Source organism: Embiotoca jacksoni, unplaced genomic scaffold, assembly GCF_022577435.1.
Source record: "Embiotoca jacksoni isolate LCO1_2020_lvr unplaced genomic scaffold, fEmbJac1.0.p SCAF_23, whole genome shotgun sequence".
In the NCBI taxonomy this organism is placed as follows: domain Eukaryota; kingdom Metazoa; phylum Chordata; class Actinopteri; family Embiotocidae; genus Embiotoca; species Embiotoca jacksoni.
Genome location: NW_027185374.1, coordinates 2339062 through 2361723, shown reverse-complemented (window position 1 = coordinate 2361723; position 22662 = coordinate 2339062). Strand labels below are relative to the sequence as shown.

At 41.5% G+C, this 22662-nt stretch overlaps 1 protein-coding gene across 4 annotated transcripts in view; it reads right to left on the bottom strand.

Annotated features, from left to right (window-relative positions):
* The window catches only part of sash1a (SAM and SH3 domain containing 1a), a 162077-nt gene extending 146307 nt beyond the window's left edge, over positions 1 to 15770 (bottom strand). Inside the window, exons 1-2 of one of the 4 annotated variants that reach the window (XM_069158219.1) lie at positions 15169 to 15767; positions 14276 to 14805 (exon numbers count right to left, since the gene is read on the bottom strand). In XM_069158219.1, the coding sequence (XP_069014320.1) occupies positions 14276 to 14779 (504 nt within the window). In that variant the 5' untranslated portion in view covers positions 14780 to 14805; positions 15169 to 15767. Of the gene's footprint in view, positions 1 to 14275 lie in introns of all 4 variants that reach the window. The other 3 variants (XM_069158224.1, XM_069158220.1, XM_069158222.1) reach the window with 3 other exon arrangements.
* Between the last annotated feature and the right edge of the window lie 6892 nt (positions 15771 to 22662).

Genomic DNA, 22662 nt, shown 5'->3' with positions numbered 1-22662 from the left:
TCAAGTCCAAGGTAACATATTGTTTAACCAAAAAAAAAAAATCCTATTTGCCGGAATGCAATTCCTGTATTTTTTAAAAGGAATTCTTAAACATACTGGCAACCACAACAAAAATGCTAAAATGTTGAAGGTCATGTTGGCTGATAGTTTGTGTGTACTGTGTGCTGGATTGTGCTCTGCCCTTACATCTACTTAAAACTGTGGTGCTTTGATGCCATTTCCTCTTCTGCCTTTGGTTTTATGACATACGGGGTGGATAATCGTTCCAGTTCCTGTAATGCCATTTACCTCAAAGGAAAATTGTTTTATTGTAGAGCCTAATGCATTTTGTTTTGTTTGATGGCAGATTTAAAAATGTTTTGCGGACTATCTGAGTGCATAAAGAAGTAATTTGTTGTTTATAACTGCGTGCATGGCTCCAGAGTTTTGTGTCTTAACTGGACTTGGATGCCGTGTGGCTTTCTATACAGTCTAAAAGCTACTTCTGGATACAGAGTCAATGTTCAGCTTGTTGGAGCAACAGTATGCATACGGTATAATGTTGGGTTGGGAATTTGGCAGAAGGAAAAAACTAGAAACTCCTTTAACAACAGCATGTAGGCTACAGTTTTATAGTATTAATATTACAGATGCTACATTAATTTATTTACTTATTTACATTCTTTACTAAGCCAAAAATAAAGCATGCTATTTCATATACACCTATATTATCTAATTATTTGATACCACTAACTGTAGTAAGTATGAGCAACAGTAGGTTCCATGTTTAAACTGGGTAGACAAATACCACAGTCAGAATAACTAAGTGTCAGGGGTTGGTGAGTGACCAGTGTTGCTCATCCGGTGTTGCTTCTGAAAATGTTGATAAACTAAGTGATAACATATTAAAATGTAAAATGCTTTTCAACCAGCTCAAAAACAAAAAGAAAGAGGGCGGAAGTGGGAGAGCAAAAGGGGATGAAAATGGGGTGACAGAGAAGGAGAGAAAACTAGAAAACGTGCACACGTGGTCAATTAAGTCAAAGGAAGCGTGTATATGGAAAGACAGGAAGGGGAAAGCAAAACAAAACCTTTGTCTGGGGATTACTCAGCGTCATTCTCGTATTTATCATTCATGTTTATGGAACTACATTATGGATTTCAGTGTCATGAAGTGTGAAGCAGGGAGTCTCATGAATGGGTCAGATTCACACTGAGTGGACCCGCTTGTCTGCTGTCTGAAAGTTTTAAGAAAACAGCAACACCTACAAAAAAAAAAGCCCTGATGTAACTTTAATTGAGTTTAAGTAGTAAGGCACACATCTAACGAGCTACCATCAAAAAATAATCACATCTACTTCTAGTGAGAGAAAAGCAGTATGGGAAATCCTCTAAATTTGTTCCCTCGCTCTATAAACAGCGTCGCTTTTGTGATTGAAATAAACAGCCACATCTTAGTCTCAGCATCTGAGGACATAATTCCATTTCATAACAAAAGCCTCCTCCAGCTTTCTCGCAAGTGAAGAGGGTTCATCATCAATATCCTGATTAGGATTACAGGAGAAGCCTAATCTTAATCAACAATAAGGACACTTGAGCTTCGTGCATTCTGGTGTGATTTTGCAGGGTAATGATCACGGGGAGCGGCTGAGAGGCTTTGATTTCTAAACAAACATATTAAAGACTTAAGATGGTGGACTAGACTAAATGGAAGGAGAGACGAGACTGATTTTTTTCTAGAAAAATATACAGCTGATAACAGAACGAGAGAGGAAGTGATGGTCTGTGTATGTATGTGCAGGTGTATTGTACTCAAAGGAAGATAAAAAAAATGTTTTTTAAAAAGACGACACAGTTACAACATATTTCCAGACTCTTTTGCCGTTTTCTATATCATTTCCACACAAAGCCTGAACCAGAAACTCAGTTCCAAGCAGATTGTACAATATGAATAGCCGCTTTACATAACAATTGATATAAGCCCCGGCTGTGGGATTCCTGCATGACAATGAAGACCCTCTCCACATAATCGCTACCTTAAACTTCCACCACTGCATCATCGTCTACTTCCCAAACAAGTCGAAGCATTGGCTGCCACTGGAATCAGTAAATACCTTTTGTCATCTTCGAGGAAGTATTAGCAACATAATCTAGTCCTCTGACTCAAATTTGCGTACACTTAAGAATACCAGAGCGTAAACTGCAGTTTCAATAATGTGGTTTTCATCAAATCTGGGTGAACTGGGGACACCGCTTGCTTTGGGGGAGGGTGGGGTGCACATACGGAGGGATAGTTTGTTGTACTAGCATTTAGCTGCTCCATAAAAGGAGTGGACAGGGATCAGATCTGCAGGGGCTGCTGGTAGATGAAGCCCAGTTCTACAGCCCATTGTTCTGGACTAACAGTGTATTGTCATCATAGAGGGGGGAAAAAAAACAAAAAACAATCTCTTCTGCAGGCCACAGACGAGGCTGAGTGACCATAACAAAGACTCACATCACAATACACCTCGCCCGAGAGACGATCAATGCCAAGCGTTCCCATGCTGCCTTCCAGTCCAGAGCATGCGTTTCCTACATGGTCAGCAACTGCTGCCATATGAAATTTTCAGAGCAGGATGAGGTGAAAAAGTGGAGCAAATAGTATTACATTCTAAATCATGTAAAATCGTGCCACATTTCTTATCCTGGAGAACGGTAATGCATCTTTAAAGAGACACATTCATGTAAGGCATTGAGTTTTCACGCAACAGTTTATACTGCACTCATTCTTACACGGTTTAGGGACTGACTCAAGAGATAATCACTTCTATATTAATGATTCAACTTTTAAATGCTGTGGAGCAGATGTAATGAGAGTGGATGCATCACTGTGGGCTGCAAACAAAACCTTGTACATGCAGGTTGTTGTAAATACAGTATATCGTGGGCATGGGTGTGATAGTAGTAGCGATTACTTCACAAAGTCTCAAATGAGAGAATATTATTAATAACTGAAGACAGTCTGAAGATGCACGTCACCTATTTCACTGCTCTGTCAATCAATCTGCATCTCTACTGGCCTCTCTTTGTATTTTCTAGTTTTTCTGTCTGTCTAAAACTGCCTGTTTGTCTGCCCGTCTGACCAACTGTCTGTCTTTATCACTTCCTCTCTGTTGATTTGACAGGTCTGCCAGTCTGTCTATTTGTATTTCAGCCTGTCTTCCCTGTCTGGAAGTAAGTGAGAATGAGGTGAGGCTGGGTGGGGATGTGTGGCGGAGCAGAGAAAACTCGTGATGCATGACCCCACCGCTCAGGCCCGGACAGCGAGCTGTCAGTCGGCCCTGTTCATTGTTTGGCCTTTGTGTGTGACATCAGCTCTGAGCTTCATGGATTCATGGTAGAAGAGGTGATTTACCGGATTAACGACACTTCCCCTGCCACCATGACTACTGCATGTTAGGGGCACATTATCAGTCTGCTGTTACTATGCGGGGGACAATGTCCTGAAACCCAGCAGGAAATATTCAGAAAGGCACGTATTGAGTCTTATAGACCTCTCAAGAGCAACATCTAGTGTTTAGCTGTCCTTCTAATTAGTCCATAATTTTTCCACGATATACTCTAGAACATTCATATGTTCATAACAAGCTTCTATTGTTGTAATATTTTTTCAAAGGCTTCCATCTCAAATGAATATGGACTTAGTCTAATACTCTTTAAAACAAAACTGATGATTAGAAATCTGTCAGTTCATGGGTTACATAAGCGACTGCCTCTCAGTAGAAGTCACACCAGGCCAGTTGCAACGATGACACGTTTTCAGATGGCTGTGTTTACAAATGAGCCTAAATTTAATTAAGGGAAGCTTCCTATGATTTTGTTCACACATTTGACTCAAGCCAAGACTTCAGCTGACTGTGTAAAATGAACCCTGAGACTAAACTGAGGTTGGACTGATCTAAGGTCTTTGGATGATGGCACAGGACCCATAAAACCAAACCCATCATGTAAAAAAATATGCAGTTGGACCAGAGTAGACTGTTCTGCAATTCCAGATTTGTCTCAGAGTTTTTCTTTAGCCTGAATTCTCAAGGGCTATTAAAGTAAACAGGGGTTGGTTTGGCAGAGCATTGGTTGAAAGATTTGCTGACATGAAAATGGTGGGTTTGTGGTTGACCCACAGCAGATGAATGGCACATCTCAGACGTTACCAAAGGGTGACCTTAGATGGCTACACCAGCATCCCAAAATACAAATAAATCTTAAAAAGGTGCAGATACACCCGGGGTGCCACCGGCAGCAGCAACAACACATGCAATGACAATGTTTGTTGGGTCCCTTTTTGTACATTTGCTCCTCTCTGATGATGTGCGATAAGCATACCAAAACAGTGAGCTGTTTCACTCAAATTCTCAGTTTATACAGTATAAATTACTGTCAGTTCACTCCGTATATTTCAGGTACAATTAGAAAGGGCAAACTAAATGATGAGTTGCAAGGTTAAACCAAACATTCACAAACAGAAGCTTTAATGAAGTGAGATTCAGATTTGACGCCTGAAAACTGGGTTTTGGGAAAACCTGAGCAGCTACAGTGGAATCTCCCCATTCCTATGTAAAGCACTGCAGCAAATGATTAACATTTAATGAATATAACTATTAACTCTAACATGCACAGAGGTCAAAAAACAGCAATTTGTTTGATGAACTCTTGCCTTCCATACTGAGCATGTCTAGATTAATCTACTAATGATGAGTTTGACTAGCTGGCTGCATTCCATTCGGAGAGAACTGCATGAGTCAGCTTCACCTTCTGCCACAAAAAAAACAAACAGTGAAGAAAAATTTGATCTATTCAATCTTTTGTATCCATTTTACATACATCTTTTGCCATTTTTATGAAATACATTTTAAGAAAAAGAGAATTACGTTACAGATAACGGTACATATCTTTAGTTTTCATGCAGTTGAGAGGGGGAGAGTGTAACCAAGGTTAATTTCCATAGCTCTAATTAACAGATGTCCCCTAAATGCCTCACATGCAAGTTATCATGAGACAATACAATTTATTAGCCTGGTGTTTCCAGACCCAAATCCACTGAGTATATAGGTCTGGGTGCACTCCATAGAGAATCATTACCAGTTGTTGCATCCTAATAGGTGTAAATCTTGAGTTCATTTTCAAACCATTGGAGCAGTCTTTCATCAATCAGCATTGGCCACCATTTGCACCGAGACCCTACCAACTCTGTAACTATACAGCTAGAGAAAAACGATGGGATTCAACATCTTCACACTGAGCCAAGAGAATGGTCGCTTTTTGGTCCACCCTTTAGAGTAGCTTAGCACACATTAATGCAAACAGGGTTTCCAGACTGTAGTGACAGTGAAGAAAACTAAATCTGTGAGCAATACTTTACCATTGTTCCCTGAACGCCTGACATGGAAGCAATTGTTGGGCACTACAATTTACCAAGAACTCATAAATGCCTCGGATGCTATCAGTGGATGCTAGCTAGCCAGGTGTGGGTGGAGAAGTCTAAGGTTAATGCAGTGCACATACCTCACAGATATTTGACCAAAACTTAGGTTGGAAAAAGTAAAATAAGGCGTTGCAATGTAAAATTTACCAAAGCTGAAACTAAGTACACAGTCCCACTTCCAGATACATCCCTAAATTAGAATTACTGGAGACGGAGAATTCATGTAGTACTTTTACACAGAGGGATATAGGTAGAGAAACAGGATATACACACAAACCTCAGGTTATTTGTGTTGGAACGTGCTGGAAACCATAAACGTTTTCACTATTAAAGGTGGCAAACCACATGAGTTATACCTACGACACGTCGGCGGTGCTTTTTTGTAAAAGAACGCGTTCAATCCACAATACAAGTGCGAGTGTGTTTGCGCGGGTGTGTTTGAGGAATGTAGTAACTGCCTGGTAATTAGGGTTCAGATTCAGGTATGTAGAGCCGCAGGGAAGCCAGAGCAAGACAGAGAGACAGACACTCCGTGGGTTTAGTATGGCTTAATCCCCTGCCAGGCAAAACCACTACAAAAGCACTCAGGTAGGGACATATCGACACCGGTGTTGTCTCCATGATCAAAGCTTTCAGCGTAGCCCTGCCCTCATGCCTTGGAAATGGACCAATTAGGGATAAGGGGGGGGTTGAGAGTTGGTCGCCCCGCGTTCCATACACCTAGCTGGCAGCAGCTTCAGACAAGGTAATTATACACACTCTCCTGTCTGTCTCTCTAACACTCATACTCACTGCTATCATGCCTCACTCATCTCTCTACACCCCTACATTACATCCCTTAAACACAGTCCAAGATAATATGGGCTGACATGAACCCAACTGTAGCTTCATGTGGGACAATTAAGCCCTGTTGCAGGTAGTACAGCTTTAACCCTCCCAAAACTGCCTGCTGCCTTAAGAAATCATCCACTAAATTGCAGTTAACGTCAGGAAGACGAGCAACCAGCGTATGTCTCCACCCTCATCATTCTGATTTATGGAGCATGTCTGAGCCCCATGCTTTGCCAGGAACACTGTCATTGTTCATTCTTAACAGCATCTTCATAGGAAAGAGGATTATTCCATCCAGTTGGGGCAACGTGTAGAAGCAGGGGCTTGAGAAAAATGACTAGAATGTCCTTTGTTACGTTTTTTTTAAGAGGAGCAAAGGTCTGCTGATAAAAAGAGCTTACAACTGTCTAGTTTTTGGTGGAGGTTTTTTTTTTAAACATCCCTTACACACACAAAAGCAGCTTACTACTGAAAAGGTTAGTTGAATATTCCCCGATTTGATTAGTCAATACAAAAAAATACAACAAAAATGTGAACAAACTCATCAACAGATATTTTTGGAGAGCTGAAACATTTAGTGCTTTGATTCCAACAGGTTATGATTCATATTTTTGTTTTGTTTTTTGACATTTCATAGAGAAAGTGACTAATCAGTTACTTGAAAAAAATACCAAGCAGATTATATAATGCAATTAATCATTAGATGTTAGTCATGTATTAAACAAACTTCTGGATGATTTTTGGCCTCAGCTGCTCAAAAGTAAGGGATTTCTTGCTATTCCCTGTTTTATGTCTGTGTAAACTGAATACATTCAGGTTTGGGACTGCTAAATGGACACTATGAGGTACCTTTGGCTCTGATAAGAAAAAAGACAACAACCAAGAGATCAGTTGATTATAAAAAAATAATGCACAATTCAATTCAACCTTCAGTAAGTAGCTGATAAAGAACAGCTTCATCCTGCTGTAGATTATTCTGGCTCATTGCTGAGTTGACCCTTTCAGTATGATTATAATTTGTAGAAATAACACTGTATGAGCTGCTTAACCAAATGCTTGAGCAATATTTAAATCTATGGAGCACTTGTATTTCTAATCAAATTATCGTATTATGCAATAATTCCAAACATAATGTTTGTTATTTAAAAAATAAAAATAAAACATGGCCAGGGTGAGATTTCAGGAAAATAAACATATGGTTTGATGTCTAAATATCATTCTGTTTGTCTCCATGGTAACTTTTAACAAAGCTCCTTTAGTGTGTGACCCTCTGGCATGGGAGTCAGAGGTAATTAGCTTTCTTGAACTATAGGTCACACATGACCAGCATAGACAATATAGCAAAAGCAATCCCAGAGATGAGTGACAGCTTGTGCAGCACACAGAACCTATACAGTCATTTTGTGGATTTCTAACAAAGTCTGTCACTTTTTATGGGCAATTGTAATCATCCTCTCCAGAGTAATCACTGTGAGTGTAGTAATGAATGCGTGCAAGACAGATATGTAGAGGGAGAGGAAAACATGTGCGGATGTGTTGATTTGCAATCTGGATCCTGACACAGACAGATGCTCAGGCCTGCTCTCTTGTCATCTCTCTTGTCTTGCCATCCTGTTGGGGCACTTGATATCTTCATTTTCAGGACTACGAGGTCATTATTGTGCACATATACAGTAACCATAGCCAAGGCTGCTGTTATGATTGAATTTCTTTATGCTTCTACACAATTTTGGGGGGTATAAAAGCAAGCTGCTGTTTGTGCATTTTGCATTTGCCAGCACTGAGAGAGATAGTGAAGAAATGTGTAAAAAACAAAACATGTTTACAGCAGCAACTGAGCATCTAGTTTCTCTGTTTACTGTTGCTGACAAGGAGTCTGCCTTCTGTGCACTGAGCCATAAGGTATGGCTTTGTGTTTAAAGGAAGGAATTCAAAAGATTCAGAAGATGTTTTTCACATACAAACATAACTTGGTATGGAAATAAAAACCCATTTATCTCATTTAACTTCAATAATCCCCATTGATGGAGTTTCTACAAGGTCAACAAAAAAATTTAGTTGTGGCAAATCCTGCATAACAATATATCTGACAATTCCCCCTTATACTGTAGCTGAAAACGCAAACTCTGAACCAAAAAGAGTACACAATAAAAGTGTGAATACATGCCAATGGCCGACACAAACAATAAGAAAAGTAAAAAAGGGGCAGACATACATTAATATTAAGGATGCAGCCTGCCATCTTCCCTGATGCTGTCTATGTGTGCCATGTAGACAGGCTGTCTGGAAGCTGCTGAAACCTTGGACCAGAATAGCTCTGATAATGTATCTGTCATGAATGTGTGTCATCAGGACCTGTTTTCCCAGCACACTGTGGAAAATGAAATGGCTCTGATGACTGCCTGGCCTGCTTTATTTAAAGCTGTTACCATGACTGCATAACTTGAAGTGATACACATACAGTGTATGTTACTTAAACACAATATATCTCCCAAGATTGGAGGGAGTGTGACGTTTATGCCAAGAGCATAAATTATATTCCTCAACATGAACCAAATGTCTAAATGTTGAGATTATCGTGGCGGAAAACCCCTGTTGATGAGCAGAGAATATTCAGTGCAGTTTTGTTGAATTGTAAATCTGAGCTCTGTGAAATGTCATCTCTCTAAACCAAGTTCAGATGGCCAGGGAATAAAAGTGGCTTAAAAGTGAGTCGATCATATGAGAAACAGCACAGTAGGAACGAGCCCCTCTCACTCCTTCCTGCTGAAACGAGAAGGCCAGCTGCATATATAGCGTAAATGTTGCTTTCCCACATTTGCACATGCTCCCAGGGGATGGGTGGTTCAGTCTTTCTGACAGAGGGACAGACAGAAACTCTCTGACTCAGTGCAAAAAGTGGAAAACCATCCAGTGAGTGGATATGTCTTTACAGTGATAACACTTATGGAAACACTGGATGGAACTGCTTTTGCAGGTATTGTTTTTGGCCTAAACAAAAGCAAAGATGTGCAAAATGTCTCGTGAATTATTGTACAACGCGTTTTCTGCAAATGGGAAAGGGACCACATGCCCTTCAGATAACAGGCTATGTAAAATATAAATTTGATTTGACAAAGATCAGGCACCCACAAATAACCGTTAGGGAGTGCAGTCCATTTCATTGTCTCCGATGAGATCAGCATTAAAGCTTTGTGTTTTGGTCCAGCAGGGAAAAGGCTGTAAGGGTCAAAAGGTCATTGTGGTGCCCATCAATCTTAAACTGCTTTCCACAAAGCTAAATACTGGTACTTGCAGTTTATGCTCAACAAAGACGGTTAAAAAAGCCTTAAACATGCATTGTTTACAAAAAGAACCCTTATATGTGACTTTTCTGCCTGATGAGAACATGATCTATCCTCTTTTAGTGGTCCACATAACCCCGCATCTCTACAATGTAAACAGCAGCTCACTTTGCGAATTGACTTTCTCCGTCCTCTCAAAGGACAATAGAGCTGGCCCTTGACTTCTTTATGACTTCCCCTTTATGAGTCCTTGGTTGATTATGCCCTTATTGAGCCTTTAATAAAAACTAAGCAAACAGTGCTTTTAGCAGAGAACCCATGGAAAACTCCGAGGCTGTTGTGAAAAGCTCCCTCGCTCCTTGTGGCAAAATGCCAGCTGTAAAGCAATGAACACAGATGATGAGGATATTTGCCAAAAAACATAGGCTAAATGAAAAGCTCATGAAAACTTTCACTGGACAAAGGAAATGAAAAAACTCTTCATTTTGGAAAAAGAGACACAAGAAGTTAAAATATTGTTTGTTGGTGCAAAAAAATAATAATTTTAAAACGTCAGGGATATCAAATACATATGCAGTGGAAAACAGAATGGGATAGAGAAACTACATAATCCAGAAACTTGAAATAAAACCTGTAGTGTTTTCAATTTAAATTCCCATTCTCCTTTTACCTGAACTTTACTGGAGTTAGCAGATGGTCTGTGAATGCTTTGGCAGCTCTGTACTGGAAAAAAGCTTTGCTGACTTTGATTTGCTAAAGTAGTTTTTCTCACCAAGTCTTGGCAATTGTTCAGTGAAAACTGAGGGTCTTCAGCAACCACAGTGGGTCAAAAGAGGGTCAGCTTAAACAAAACCTTAATTTCCTGCTTGGAGAGAGTGTTGGGATATTAATCTAGATAAGAGGGCTGAAATAGGAAGTGAGGTGAGTGTTTGGCTTGTAAGGTGATGAACTTCCTCTTCTCTGTTTGAGGAAGTTGAGAATAAAAGTTGTCTTTCCTTCTGCTGCTCCCTGTCTGACAGAGACAACACCTCTGGGGTCTACTGCATTTCTTACATTCTTAAGGCCGGTTAAGCTGCAGGCCTCTCCCAACTGCCACCCATTACATGTGATCAGCTGTTCTGTGGGGGTCAAAGAAAGGCCTTTAAACCTGAATTTCCCTGCACAACTTTACAGTCGCTCCCTACCCAAACACCCACCGAGTCCTCTCCGGCCTTCAAAAACAACGTGCCCATCTATTTACAACCCTCTCTGTCTCTCTGCATGATGCCCAGGTTTTTTATCAGCCACCCATCAGCACAATGCTGGACACTTGCCTCTGCAGCCCATTTCAATGGACGGAAATTGGGAATGCAAAACAGAGCAGTAGTGAAAGGACATGTGGCTCCATCAGCTTCCATACAAACAATGGAGAATCTCCCAGTGTTTAGCTTCTGCTTCCTCCTGACACAGCACTAACAATTACACGCTGACTGTGTCTGCTGTCTCCAGCACCAGCCTCTGGATGAGACCAGAATGAGAAAACATCTTCACATAGTTTGGTGCTGAGCAGATATAGAGAGTCTAAATAAAACAGGTGTTTCTGTGAAAAGATTTTTTTTTTTTTAAGTTTTAAATCCTTAAAGATCACTAGAGCAGAAAAAGCCATACGAATCTGCAAGGGAAATGGAGGAGCACATCATCATAAAATAAAGACTGTGTTTGGTATGTTTCTTATTTTGGAATTGAAATTGTGTGACCAGAAGCCAGTCAGCAGACAATACAACCTGTTCCCTGTCCCCATTTACTGCATCATACCTCTCTCTGGAAGCAAAACATAGCCAACAACAACAGCACACTTGACAAATACTTACAAAGAAAAGGCCGATTGTCAGAGCTAATAGGTTGTTAACAACATGTTTACTCTCATTATATCGTCAATTTAAGAGGACATTTCCTCCAACAGAGAAAAGATAACATTAACTCTCCTCTATGACTGCATTTTATTCAACAACAAGCAAACCGCCAACATGCTCTCTGCTTATATTTTTCCCTGATGAGAGATCTGGAAATGTGCAACCCATGGCACAAGTGTTTGTTTACATCATAAGAACTAATACCCTCTTTCAGACAAGGGGTCTCTGTGGACTTGATAAGGATCACGGGTATTTATTACACCCAGTTGGGCCCTTTCAGTGAATTGGTTGATAATGGGTCATCTCAAGAAGACTTTCAGCACACACCAGAGAGGATTTCTGAATCTTAGTGCTTATATTACGTATGGTTTTGCTTAATGACAAACAATAAAAGCAAAGCCAGCTGCACAAAGATGAACATGGACCATAGCTCATGAAAATCGCTGTGCATCGAGAGCACAATTTAAACGTGGATGGATATCTTAGTTATACAATACAATGACCATCCCTTGAGACTGACACTGTGTGTCCTGTAATTGCCCTAAGTCTGCCTCTCTGCTCTCAGTCTCCAGTGCGGGTGACATCTCGTCTCAAGGGCAGCATGAGGGGAGATATCAACAGACCAATCACAGAACAGTAAGTCAAACTCCATCAGCTGGTCACAGCTCCATCTCCCACACTTCTCTCACTCCTCCTCGACAGAAAAGCACTGGGCTGCAGCCAATTCAAAACTAAAGTCTCTCTCTGTCTCTGTCTCTCTGTCACTCACTCACTCACTCACACACTCAAACACACACACACACACACACACACACACACACACACACACACACACACACACACTCACACACACACACACACACACACACACACACACACACACACACACACACACACACACACACACACAACACAGACAACACAGACAACACACACAACACAGAGAGACAGAAAGACCTTGACCTGCTCATTCCCCTCCGAAGCCTCAATGCCAAAGCTTTGGCTCTAAATAAATACAGCCTTCAAAGAGGAAGATATTAACCCTCTGGAACCAACACTTTTTTTCAGCCCTGGTCGGACAGTTAATCCTCCACAAATCCCATATCTCTGTGGGATTCACAGTTAGCCAAAGTGGTAAAAAATATACAGACAAAGAGCGCTTACAAAACATGCACAAATTGGAGTCAAAGCTGGTGTCAGTCTTAAAAGCGCATTTGGAAGCAAGCAAGTGCTAAACATGGTGAACATAGTTTGGATCCTAGAAAATGAATGATAATGCACAAACATATTTGTTAAGGTAGATATGGTTTCATGTCAACATCTTAATTTCAGGATTTTTTGAAGTTGGAATTGCAGCGACCACTGAAAAACCCTTCGCAACACACCCGCCTAAACATGCCAACACACAGACAATCAAACTAACAGAGGGCCGTAAGCAGGATTTTAGAAATACTAAAAATTTCAATAGTCAAATTGCAACAACGTTTCTACAAATTCAAACAATGTCAGAACACATGTAGTTACTGAGGACACTCGTTTCTGCCACCACTCTTTAGACTGAAAATAAATTAACAGGCTCACAATCCCTTAAATTAAGTGTGCAAATTCTTGAGTACCACAAAACTTCATAGTTCAGTGATGGAAGTTCAGCAGTAGCACATGTTGATATCATAAATAAGTGCTGCTGACCAGCTAACAAGCCTTCTGTTAGTCTAAATTGTTTTGTTTTTTTAAGTTGCATGTACACAGTGTCAGGTTTAGCTTTTAGTTGTTGCAGTGCAAAAGTACAGGTTACAACCCCAGACAGAAAAAAATTAAATACAGAGGACATCACCTCTGCCTTGTCAGTGGCCTGCAGGCACTCCAATCAAAAGCCTCCCTGTATGTAAACAGCAGTAATTCAGCGGAGCCCTCCCAGCTGGTAAGCCATATGATTCAAACACTTCTGAAGAAAGGTCACTATCAGTTCTGTGAAAACAAGAGGCCCTCTCAGTCTGGCTCCTCACAGGACTGCAACAGCCCATCCAGCTGGGTGCTCTTCATTTACTGCCCCTGCAGTCCACAGCCCATTGCCCATTCATCACAGCTATAGAGCTGAGGCTTACAGGCCCGTGGGCCTGGTTGTTCCACCAACCCTGAATGCTGAGGCAAGTGAATGGACAGGTGAAGTCAGCAGAGATGAATAACCAGAGTGTAAATCTTTTTTCCCCCTACGGCCTACAGACGGGGTGAAAGCTCCTCAGGATTGCCCCTCTCTACCTCCTCATTGATCTGCAGCAACCTCACTCCCATCTTTCACAATGACAGCAACCCCTCACATTTCTGCAACGCGCAGTGCTCCGGAAAATGTTTAGGCATCGCACTGGCATTTACCTCTGGCTCAGGTCCCTATTTGATGTTGAACACATCAGAGAAATATGCCTTTTACACAAGGTCTGCTCTCGGTGATTGACAGCATGCTTTCATCCAAATGATAGATGATTCTGAGCAGGCGACAGCCCCTCTTGTGCAATATAAACATGATCTTTCTATCACTCCATCTATGTTTAATCTAATAACGCCACATTTGTTTGGCTACTGTTTTGTCATCCCCCAAACAATTTTTTAAATCCAGTGTAATTTTCTAAACTTAATGGCAGTGGGATAAAATATAAGTAGTTTTTAAATCTTACTTAAAAACAGACAAGTTCATAGAGGCAGTGTGCTTGTTTTGAGGCTATCATATGGGGTAACTCAGCAGTGTATGAGAACAGTGTGCTTTCATCCTATGGTTGTCATGTATGACTTTTGACAGGTAATGGTGCTTTGACCAGGATTCCTCTCACCTTATTTGAGTATGGTGGCTTTGCCAGGTTGATGCCATCTCTGATGAGTTTATCCCTGATCATGATCTTCAACTTCAGCTTGGGGTAAATCACCAGCTCCCTCCTGTTGCCCAGCGTCAGGTTCCTCTGCGCGCCCATGTAGCCACCGTTGCGCCCAACCCGGTCACTGTTGGGCTCGGTCCAGGACTTGGATCCCCGCAGTTTAGACTCATACTCCACCATGTGATGACCGGTGTAAATCTCGGCAGCGGGTGGCATCGGCTCAAGGGTGAAGTACAGACCGCTGGCCGTCTCTTTTGCTTCCTCCTTCAGCCTTCGCACCGCGTCGTGAATCCTCTGCCTGTGATGAGGGATATAGACGCCGATGGCATCCAGGTCTGGGTCTCCTATTTGTTTGCAAACCTCCAGATCGTCATATCCATTATCCACGAAAGCCTCGACATACTGGGAGAGCTGCAGGGTCTTCAGCCACTCATAGACGATGACAGGTCCGTTGCTTGTCATTTTGGCTGTTGCCAATTCGGATACAACTGGGGAGTAAGAAAACACTAAAGTGATTTTTACTTTCCCATTCGGCGTTTCAAACGCATTATAGGGTTGTCAGTTACAATGTTTGTTGTCTCCGAGTGTTAGAGGTGTAAAATGACTGGCTCAAACAATTTGAGAATCACCCATACCAAAGGTTTGGTCACCATTCCAAACCTTTCGAGTCCGTGGCGTTTATAATTTGAAAACAACAACAACAACAGTGATTTAAAGACTTGGCCTGACAGTCAAAATGACTGTAACACCTGCCAATATTTAGAAATGAAGTCCTCTTGAGTTTCACTTGAGACAGCTTTTAAATCCCACGTTATTTGAACATCGATTTTTACTGGGCCATGGTGACTTACCATGCGCAGCCAGTTCAGGTAATTAGGCTCCTTTAAACAAAGATGGATCAGACACCTCAAACTGCTGTCATTCAAATCGCTGCTTCACCAGATTTCATCCGTCACGCAGCTCAGCCTTTAACAGCTCGTGCTCCTTCCCCCCAAGTCCTCCGTACCGGCAGCGAAAGAAGACATAAATCCAAACGATGCCGAACAATTGACAGAAAGTCGGCTGCCGACGATTGACGGCAACCGCAGCTTCATGCGTCCGAAGCGCTCCAGTCTACGCGAAGTCCAGTTCTTCCAGCCGGCACATCACTACACTGGAACTGTAGCCAAGAGCCAACATGCTCGCTGCTGCTCCTCTACCGTCCACGCCCCCTAAATCTCACCGTACCCGTTTAAAAATAGTGATACGAGTCCTTTTTTTTTCCCCCTCTCCCAACTTGACGCGCAGCCTCTGTGCGTTCAGTGGGTCACCAGGTTCCCACCGAGTTGTCCAAAGTTGTTCCAAAACGCAAACGCGTATGTTTAACCCTGTCGTTTAGTCCTTGAATATTCTTGCTGCTGGTTTGTGTGACATTGTTACTTCACGATGTGATTTCGTCCACCGCACCTCTCTCTCTCTCTCTCTCTCTCCCTCTCTCTCTCTCTCTCTCTCTCTCTCTCTCTCTCTCTCTCGCTCATACGCACACTCTCACTCACTCATTCAGCATTTCCACGGTTCGGCTTCTCAACACGCATGAGCTCCCTCTATGTGGTAACTGGGGAACTGAAGATTTTAGCAGCACTGGAGCTGATGTAATAGGAAAAACGGAGGTACTACTCATCCAGCCAGTCCATTATCTATATGAACAGATATCTCACGCTTTTTCTTTCTGACTGTACAACACTGCAGCGGAATCCAACTGTCTGGATCAAATTGCTGCACCACTGGATGCCGTCATCATTAGTATAATACAACAAATCAAACTGTCTGAGGAAACAGAGAGAAGGAAGAAAGAAACAGAGAACTAAGGGAATGAAACTGTTTGAATAAGACCTGTCTGCTCTGTCCAAATGGGTGCCAAGCTGGCCACTGCTGATGCATGCTTTATCAAATGTGAGCTGACAGCTTGTTAGGGGTCAGTTTGATACAATCACTATCTCTGCTCTAAGCTGGAAGTGATTTGCCTCAGCCCATTATGACACGCGGCAGGGCTGGAGAACAAACACAGGAGCCAGGCAGGAGTGGGGAGGCATATCAAACAGCCTCCTTTTGGAAATGCGGCACTAGAAATATGCCAAAAATGCACATCAGAGTGTCAGGGGAAGAGGGGAGTGTGCCGGTGTCGATCCTTCATCATGTTCCCAGTCCAATCCAACTGGAGTGAGTTGACATTTCCAGTGATTTACCTGTCTTTTAGCTGTCAATGTAATTACTCAGAAATGCTCTATTGTCCCCTCATCCTGGATAAACATGAAGTGGTTTAACTGACATGAGCAGTAGCGGTTAACCATGTGCAGAGTGTGACATGATGTATTAGAGCTTACACTTATAGTGAATGTGTAAACCCCCCCCCCCCCCCCCCCCATGACATCATATGGAAATAGGCAACAAACAATAAAGAGGAATTTTCACAATACTAGAATCTGGAGATATTAAATTACCGCTAATGTCTCAGATTATGGGGACTGTCTGCCGGTGATGGATAACCTTAAGGATTGACACAATCTTAATAAATACTGGTGTTACCCTTAAAAATTCATATGAGCATTTTGTCCACTCTCCCCATTGTTTTGGGTGAAGACATGTCACTACATCAGTTACAGGAGCGGGGGATTATGGGAGAAGAGTGACAGATGGAACGGGGAGACTGGTGCGCTCTACGGTGACTGAACTCAAGAGTGCATACTGGCAGTGCCAGGATTGCTGTGTTTCCACTCCGCTGCCCCACGCCATGGTGAGCGACCAGCGGGCTCCAACAGTGGCAAGGGTGGCAACCTCACACAAGCTGCATGGAGATACAGAGAACTGTTTGTGGAGCAATCAGGAGCGTCTGAACTACATTATGGTAAAGAGGCGGTATTTACTAACGATTATTCCATATACAGGAAACTGGTTTGACAGATAAAATGAATGAGCTCTTCACCTAATAAACATTTCCATTATCAATTAATGTATGACCAGGGTTGAAGAAGGAGGTCATGTTACAGTATAAAGAGTGTTAAAGTCAGGGGTAGTTGCATGGAACAAACACAGGACTTTTACCCGGGCAACCAGTGTTAGTATGTTATGTGACGAATGTAACATTACTTACGTTAAATTACCAAAGCATGAGCTTTCACTGACCCTAACAAAGTAGTTTTAGTGCCTAACCCTAACCATAAACTTCTCCTAAACCTAACCACGTGGTTTTTGACACCTAAACCGAAGGTACCTTCCATTTCTTGCACAGGTGAAGCAAAACACGACACAGACATTGTATTGTCTTGTGGACTGATGGATGTACTACACGCTTTGGTGTGATACCGGGGTGATACACAATGATGCAAAACAGATCACATCACAGAGATTATCAAAAGTGTCTAACACATTTCTGTTGTTCAACTACTTGAGTTAACAGCTAGTTGTTTCAGTACCAAAATGTAGCATTTTGCTTTTATACTTAAGTGTACCATCATATACTTTGTGTTGATGCTGTTTAAAATGAAAAAAGAGGTAGTTCTGTACTTTACCATTGCACTGTGGTGATGAAGAAAAAGACAGTTCTGTCCATTTCAAGCGACAGAACCATTGTTCTTCCTACTAAGTGTAGTATGTTGCCCTGCAGCCAGATAAGTGCTGCGACATAAATAACACCTCAATAACCGTCTTGTAATAAAATCTGAAATAGGAAGCAGAATTACTGGTAAATGTGTGGCAGTGAGAGCGCACATTAACATTGGTCCTGGTAAATATGTAGGCTGCTTTAACTGTGTTGATTGAAGGCGAGTGACTGCAGCAGGTTAAGTGAAGAAAAGCTCCAGCAGGTAGGTGAGAGCAGATAGACACAGCGAGACAGACAATGGCAGCTCTGCAGACAGCCAGACTTTCTCTATGCTAATAGTCAACGCTGTGTGCTTGTTTCTCTCTGACAGGAAAGACTTTGGTATTAGATGGTGTGGATTTCTGTTGGGTGAAATTTCTGGGGTCTTTTTGGCTTCAGACGTCTAGGTTGCACCTTTCAAGACCTCAATTTTAAAATCCTTTGAAGCAGAGAATGGCTTCTGTCCACCTAAATGCAGAAGCACCATGAAGGTCACGCATGTTGGTTTTTAGGTTCGAGGCTTTCGGGGGTGGCTATCTGTCAGCTCCTGATAGATATGTAGACTCTTCTGCTGGCAACACAGCCAAAGTGGAAAAAGAAAATACAAATCACAGTTCATGCTTCGAATTGAATGTGCTCGTGCAGTAGATACAGGTACGCATGTCAGAATTTCTGACTCCTGTTCATGGAAAGATATTTCTCTCCACTCCGTTTACGTCAACTTATTACCTTAACATTTACTGCCAATTTTCTTTTTGGTGAAGCAGTACTAAATACAAACTCGGATTATAAAATTGTCATTACTATGCCCTAAATTGCGCTGGGACTATACCAGAAAACTTTGATTTTTTTTTCTAAAAATGCATTTAACCCTAAATGTGCATAGACAGAAATCATTGAGGGTATGTTTTTTTTTTTCAGAATCTTCAAAAATACCTTTTTGAATTTTCCCCTTCCACTCCAGATTTGGGGGTTTGTTGGAGAGGATTATCCGGAAGAAGACTACAGGAAACAGCTCTTCCTGCCTATCACATTTGGATTCAACAAGAAGAGTCCGCAGTTTTTTGATTCCAACAGTAATTTCAGCTTGATGTACACATTTTACCCAGACCACAAAAACAAAAACAAAAAAAGGTCTGATCATTACAAAAAGACAAAGAAATACGTGATTAATAGGAAAAACGTTTGGGGAATTATTATGATTAGGAGTTTTGTCGTGAACCTGAACAAAATCAGTGCTACATCTACATTGTTTATTGTCTTAGGATGTAAGCAAAGGCAAAAACTAATTTTTTTTTTGCAGGCCTAACAATGAAGAAACTCTCCCTGGAGGTTGGTGGTCCCAGGCATCTAGTGGACTCTTTTTCAGCCTTGTGGCATTTTAAATAGAGTGAGAAGGAAAAGAGCTTGATCTGTCTTTATGCACTTTTAATTACAAACGGCTGGCTGGGCTGTGGTCTCCAGAGACCAGAGGTGAAGGAAGCACGTCAAGAGCAGCTGCCACTCTACTGGCAGCTCAATATCAACCTAAACATCCCCAAACCCACCCAGAAGAAGGGGGAGGGTTGCAGCGCTGGGTAAAGGCAAGGGAGTTGTATATCTAAACATATCAGCTACAGACACCTGCCAATCACCAGACAGAATCTGTCAGGAAAAGGAATAGGTCAGTTGTCTATGTTAGCAATCCCACTGGAGCAATGAAAGCGATGGCATCAATCAAACCACTAGTTTGAGTTGTGTAGCGGGAGCTGGCGTCTTAACTTCTCCTGGGGTCTGGTTCAATAAGAGCCGCGGGTTGTGATGGACGGATCTCCAATCAGACAGTAGTAGTGATTACCCTGAGTGGAACACACAGGCTGAGGGCGTGCAGACTTCTTTTCAAATCAACCTCTACTGCTGCAACATGGACCACACTGCTATTTCAGCTCTGAACTAAGACTGGAAGGAGTCTTGTAGCAATGAATATTTGAAAAGGAAAAAAGATCTTTGTCTGGTTCTTATTGACTCTGCAAAGAACAGAAAGTCTTTGGCATCCGGTTTTATCCCCTCACAACCTTATTATAAACTGGCAGTATACATTAATAGCTGAAAGCCTTTCCCAAGGACCAAAACAGAAGGCACATAAAAGAGATTAAGTTTGTGCAGTGCAAGTGCAGAGACCCACTACAATAAAAGCGTTGCTAATTAAAATTTCTTGTGTTACAAACCAGCAGTTAAAATGAATTGTGCGTATTGTGCCAAGAATTAAAAACTCACAAGGCAGACTAATGAGCTGAAAACATTTAGGCATACACAGGGAGAAACTCTTTTTATAACAGGTAATACATTAATTTTCAGTAAATGGGTCAGACTGTCTTCAAACATAATGTGCTCACACAAAGCATCTTTGTGTTGAACTTTGTTCAAAACAGAAGTCGCAGCAAAATATAAATAAATGCCAAAATCCCACAATTCCCCCCAACCAAGCAACCTAAGAAATGAAGCTGAGCTTTGTAGTCTTACGCTGTTATCATAGAAACCCAGGCTTTAACAAAGAGAGAATTATCAGGCATTATGACTTCTCGTATTGCCTTTGGCGGTGCTTTAACAAGACCCAGTAAACCTGTGACCTAAGTCTGCAGCAGCAAAGGTAGTTGTGGGAGAGATTTGGTGACTTAAAGGGCATCCACATGCCCACAGGAACCACCATTTAATTCCCAGTCAACTGCACCGATATGCCATCACGGTGAACCAGTCCATGTAATTAGTATGGACAACCACGAAGCGACCAAGCACGGCAGCATAAGTGGATTATGTATATATGCAAATTGTTTGACACGATGCCACCGGCAATTTGAGACATGCAACTGTGAATAGTGATATAATGCATAAATTGTAACATGTTTTTCTTTTTGCATTGGTACTTGTGATCTAGTCTAACCTTGGAGAACATTTGCACACACAGTGAAATATACTTGTTTATTACAACTAATCACAAATACAATGATAAGTGCACAAAAAAAACCTGTCACAGGCAGCAACCTTACCAGACGCTTTTACACACCTGTAGATCTAAAGCTGGAGAGTTGTACATTGATTGGTGTGTCAGTCGCTCATGCAATAAGAATGCCTTCTCTCTTCTCCACAGTTGACTTGAATTACATATACAAGGATCACCTGGAGAGATCAGGGTCTGGCAAGAGACAGGCTTGAGGATCTCGAACAGATATTGTAAGAAGCTACTTCCAGCTAGCCACATTACCTCGTGATCTACAGCAAACCTCAGAGCACAATGGCACGCAGAGGTATAAGGATTAACCGCCAAACCAAGGGGGGCAAGATGAGAGATGATAGCTGACCTGAACGTTCAGAGGATTGTTCAGAGATTGCTTCATTGCTGAAGACAGATGAATTGCACCACACTTGTAATAAAATCCTCAGAGACAATAGAGAAATGGAAAAACGTATCCCACCTAGTAAACGGCCTATGAACTGACATCAGTATGACAGTCTCTGGTTTGTGCGTGCGTGCATGTGTGTGTGTGTATGTGTGTGTGTGTGTGTGTGTGTGTGTGTGTGTGTGTGTGTGTGTGTGTGTGTGTGTGTGTGTGTGTGTGTGTGTGTGTGTGTGTGTGTATAGCTGTGTGCGCTAAAGGGACGGTTTCCAGCTGATGATAAATGAATCGTCATGTGACCCGAGGAGTGTTTTATAACAATCCCCTCAGCAAAGCAGCGAAGCAGAAAGCCCAATTAATAAAGATTAGCTCTTTCTCTCACGGACCTCTTTTTCCTTCTTAATTAAAACAAGGACATTGAAAAAGAATCATTATGCAGATATGTGACTTTTTTTTTTTCTACAGATATCAATGAAACAACTGAACAGATACTTCGTAAAAATGATTGATGAGACAAAGTAAAACAACTTCATGTTTCTTTTTTCTTACAGGATTAGGCAACTTTGTTTTTTTGGCAAAGTTGCCAAAGGGAGGGAGACTAACCTTAATAGACTCCCTGAAGATAATGAATGATGAACTTTTTTTTGAGAAAAAAGGATTGAATATATATATATAAATTAGATAGAGAAATATACATGGGAAAATATAAATGTTTCCACTTGTTTCCACTTAAGAGTTTTGGTGTTCAGAGAGAAAGGATTTCTAACTAAGCTTTGGGTCCACCTTTTCCAAGAGTCTGTACCTTAGAGAACTGAGGACAAAAGAGCAATTAGACACAGCAGCCACAGAGTCTCACTACAATAAATCTATTCTCAAATAGATGAGAAGATAATGATGGCTGTGAGCCCAGGTTTGTTAACATGTTATATTAATGAATAAGGCTCTGAGCATTTGACCCATCCTCCAGGTCCACAGAGTCCACATAGCAGTGTGATGTATTTGGAGGAGAAAACACACCATATAGTACATGGGAATCCAATACACAATTGGATAAAAGATGATTGTTGGATGAAAATAACTAAAATAATGTCTTTACCCTCCAACTATTTCCATCTTACTTCACTGCACAGGTCAATGACATATGAAAAACAAAGTGAAAAACGAGGTACAGTAAATGGGTTATCGAACACGAGGTCCAATAGCTGTATTAATCTGTGCAGGGTGACAGAGAAGACAAATGGAAAGAATAACGGTTCAGGGGTCATTATGAGTGACAATGATGGCTGTGGATGAGGATTCCATCATAACGCAAACGATTTCCCAAAAAGGGAATTACAAATCAATACGATTCG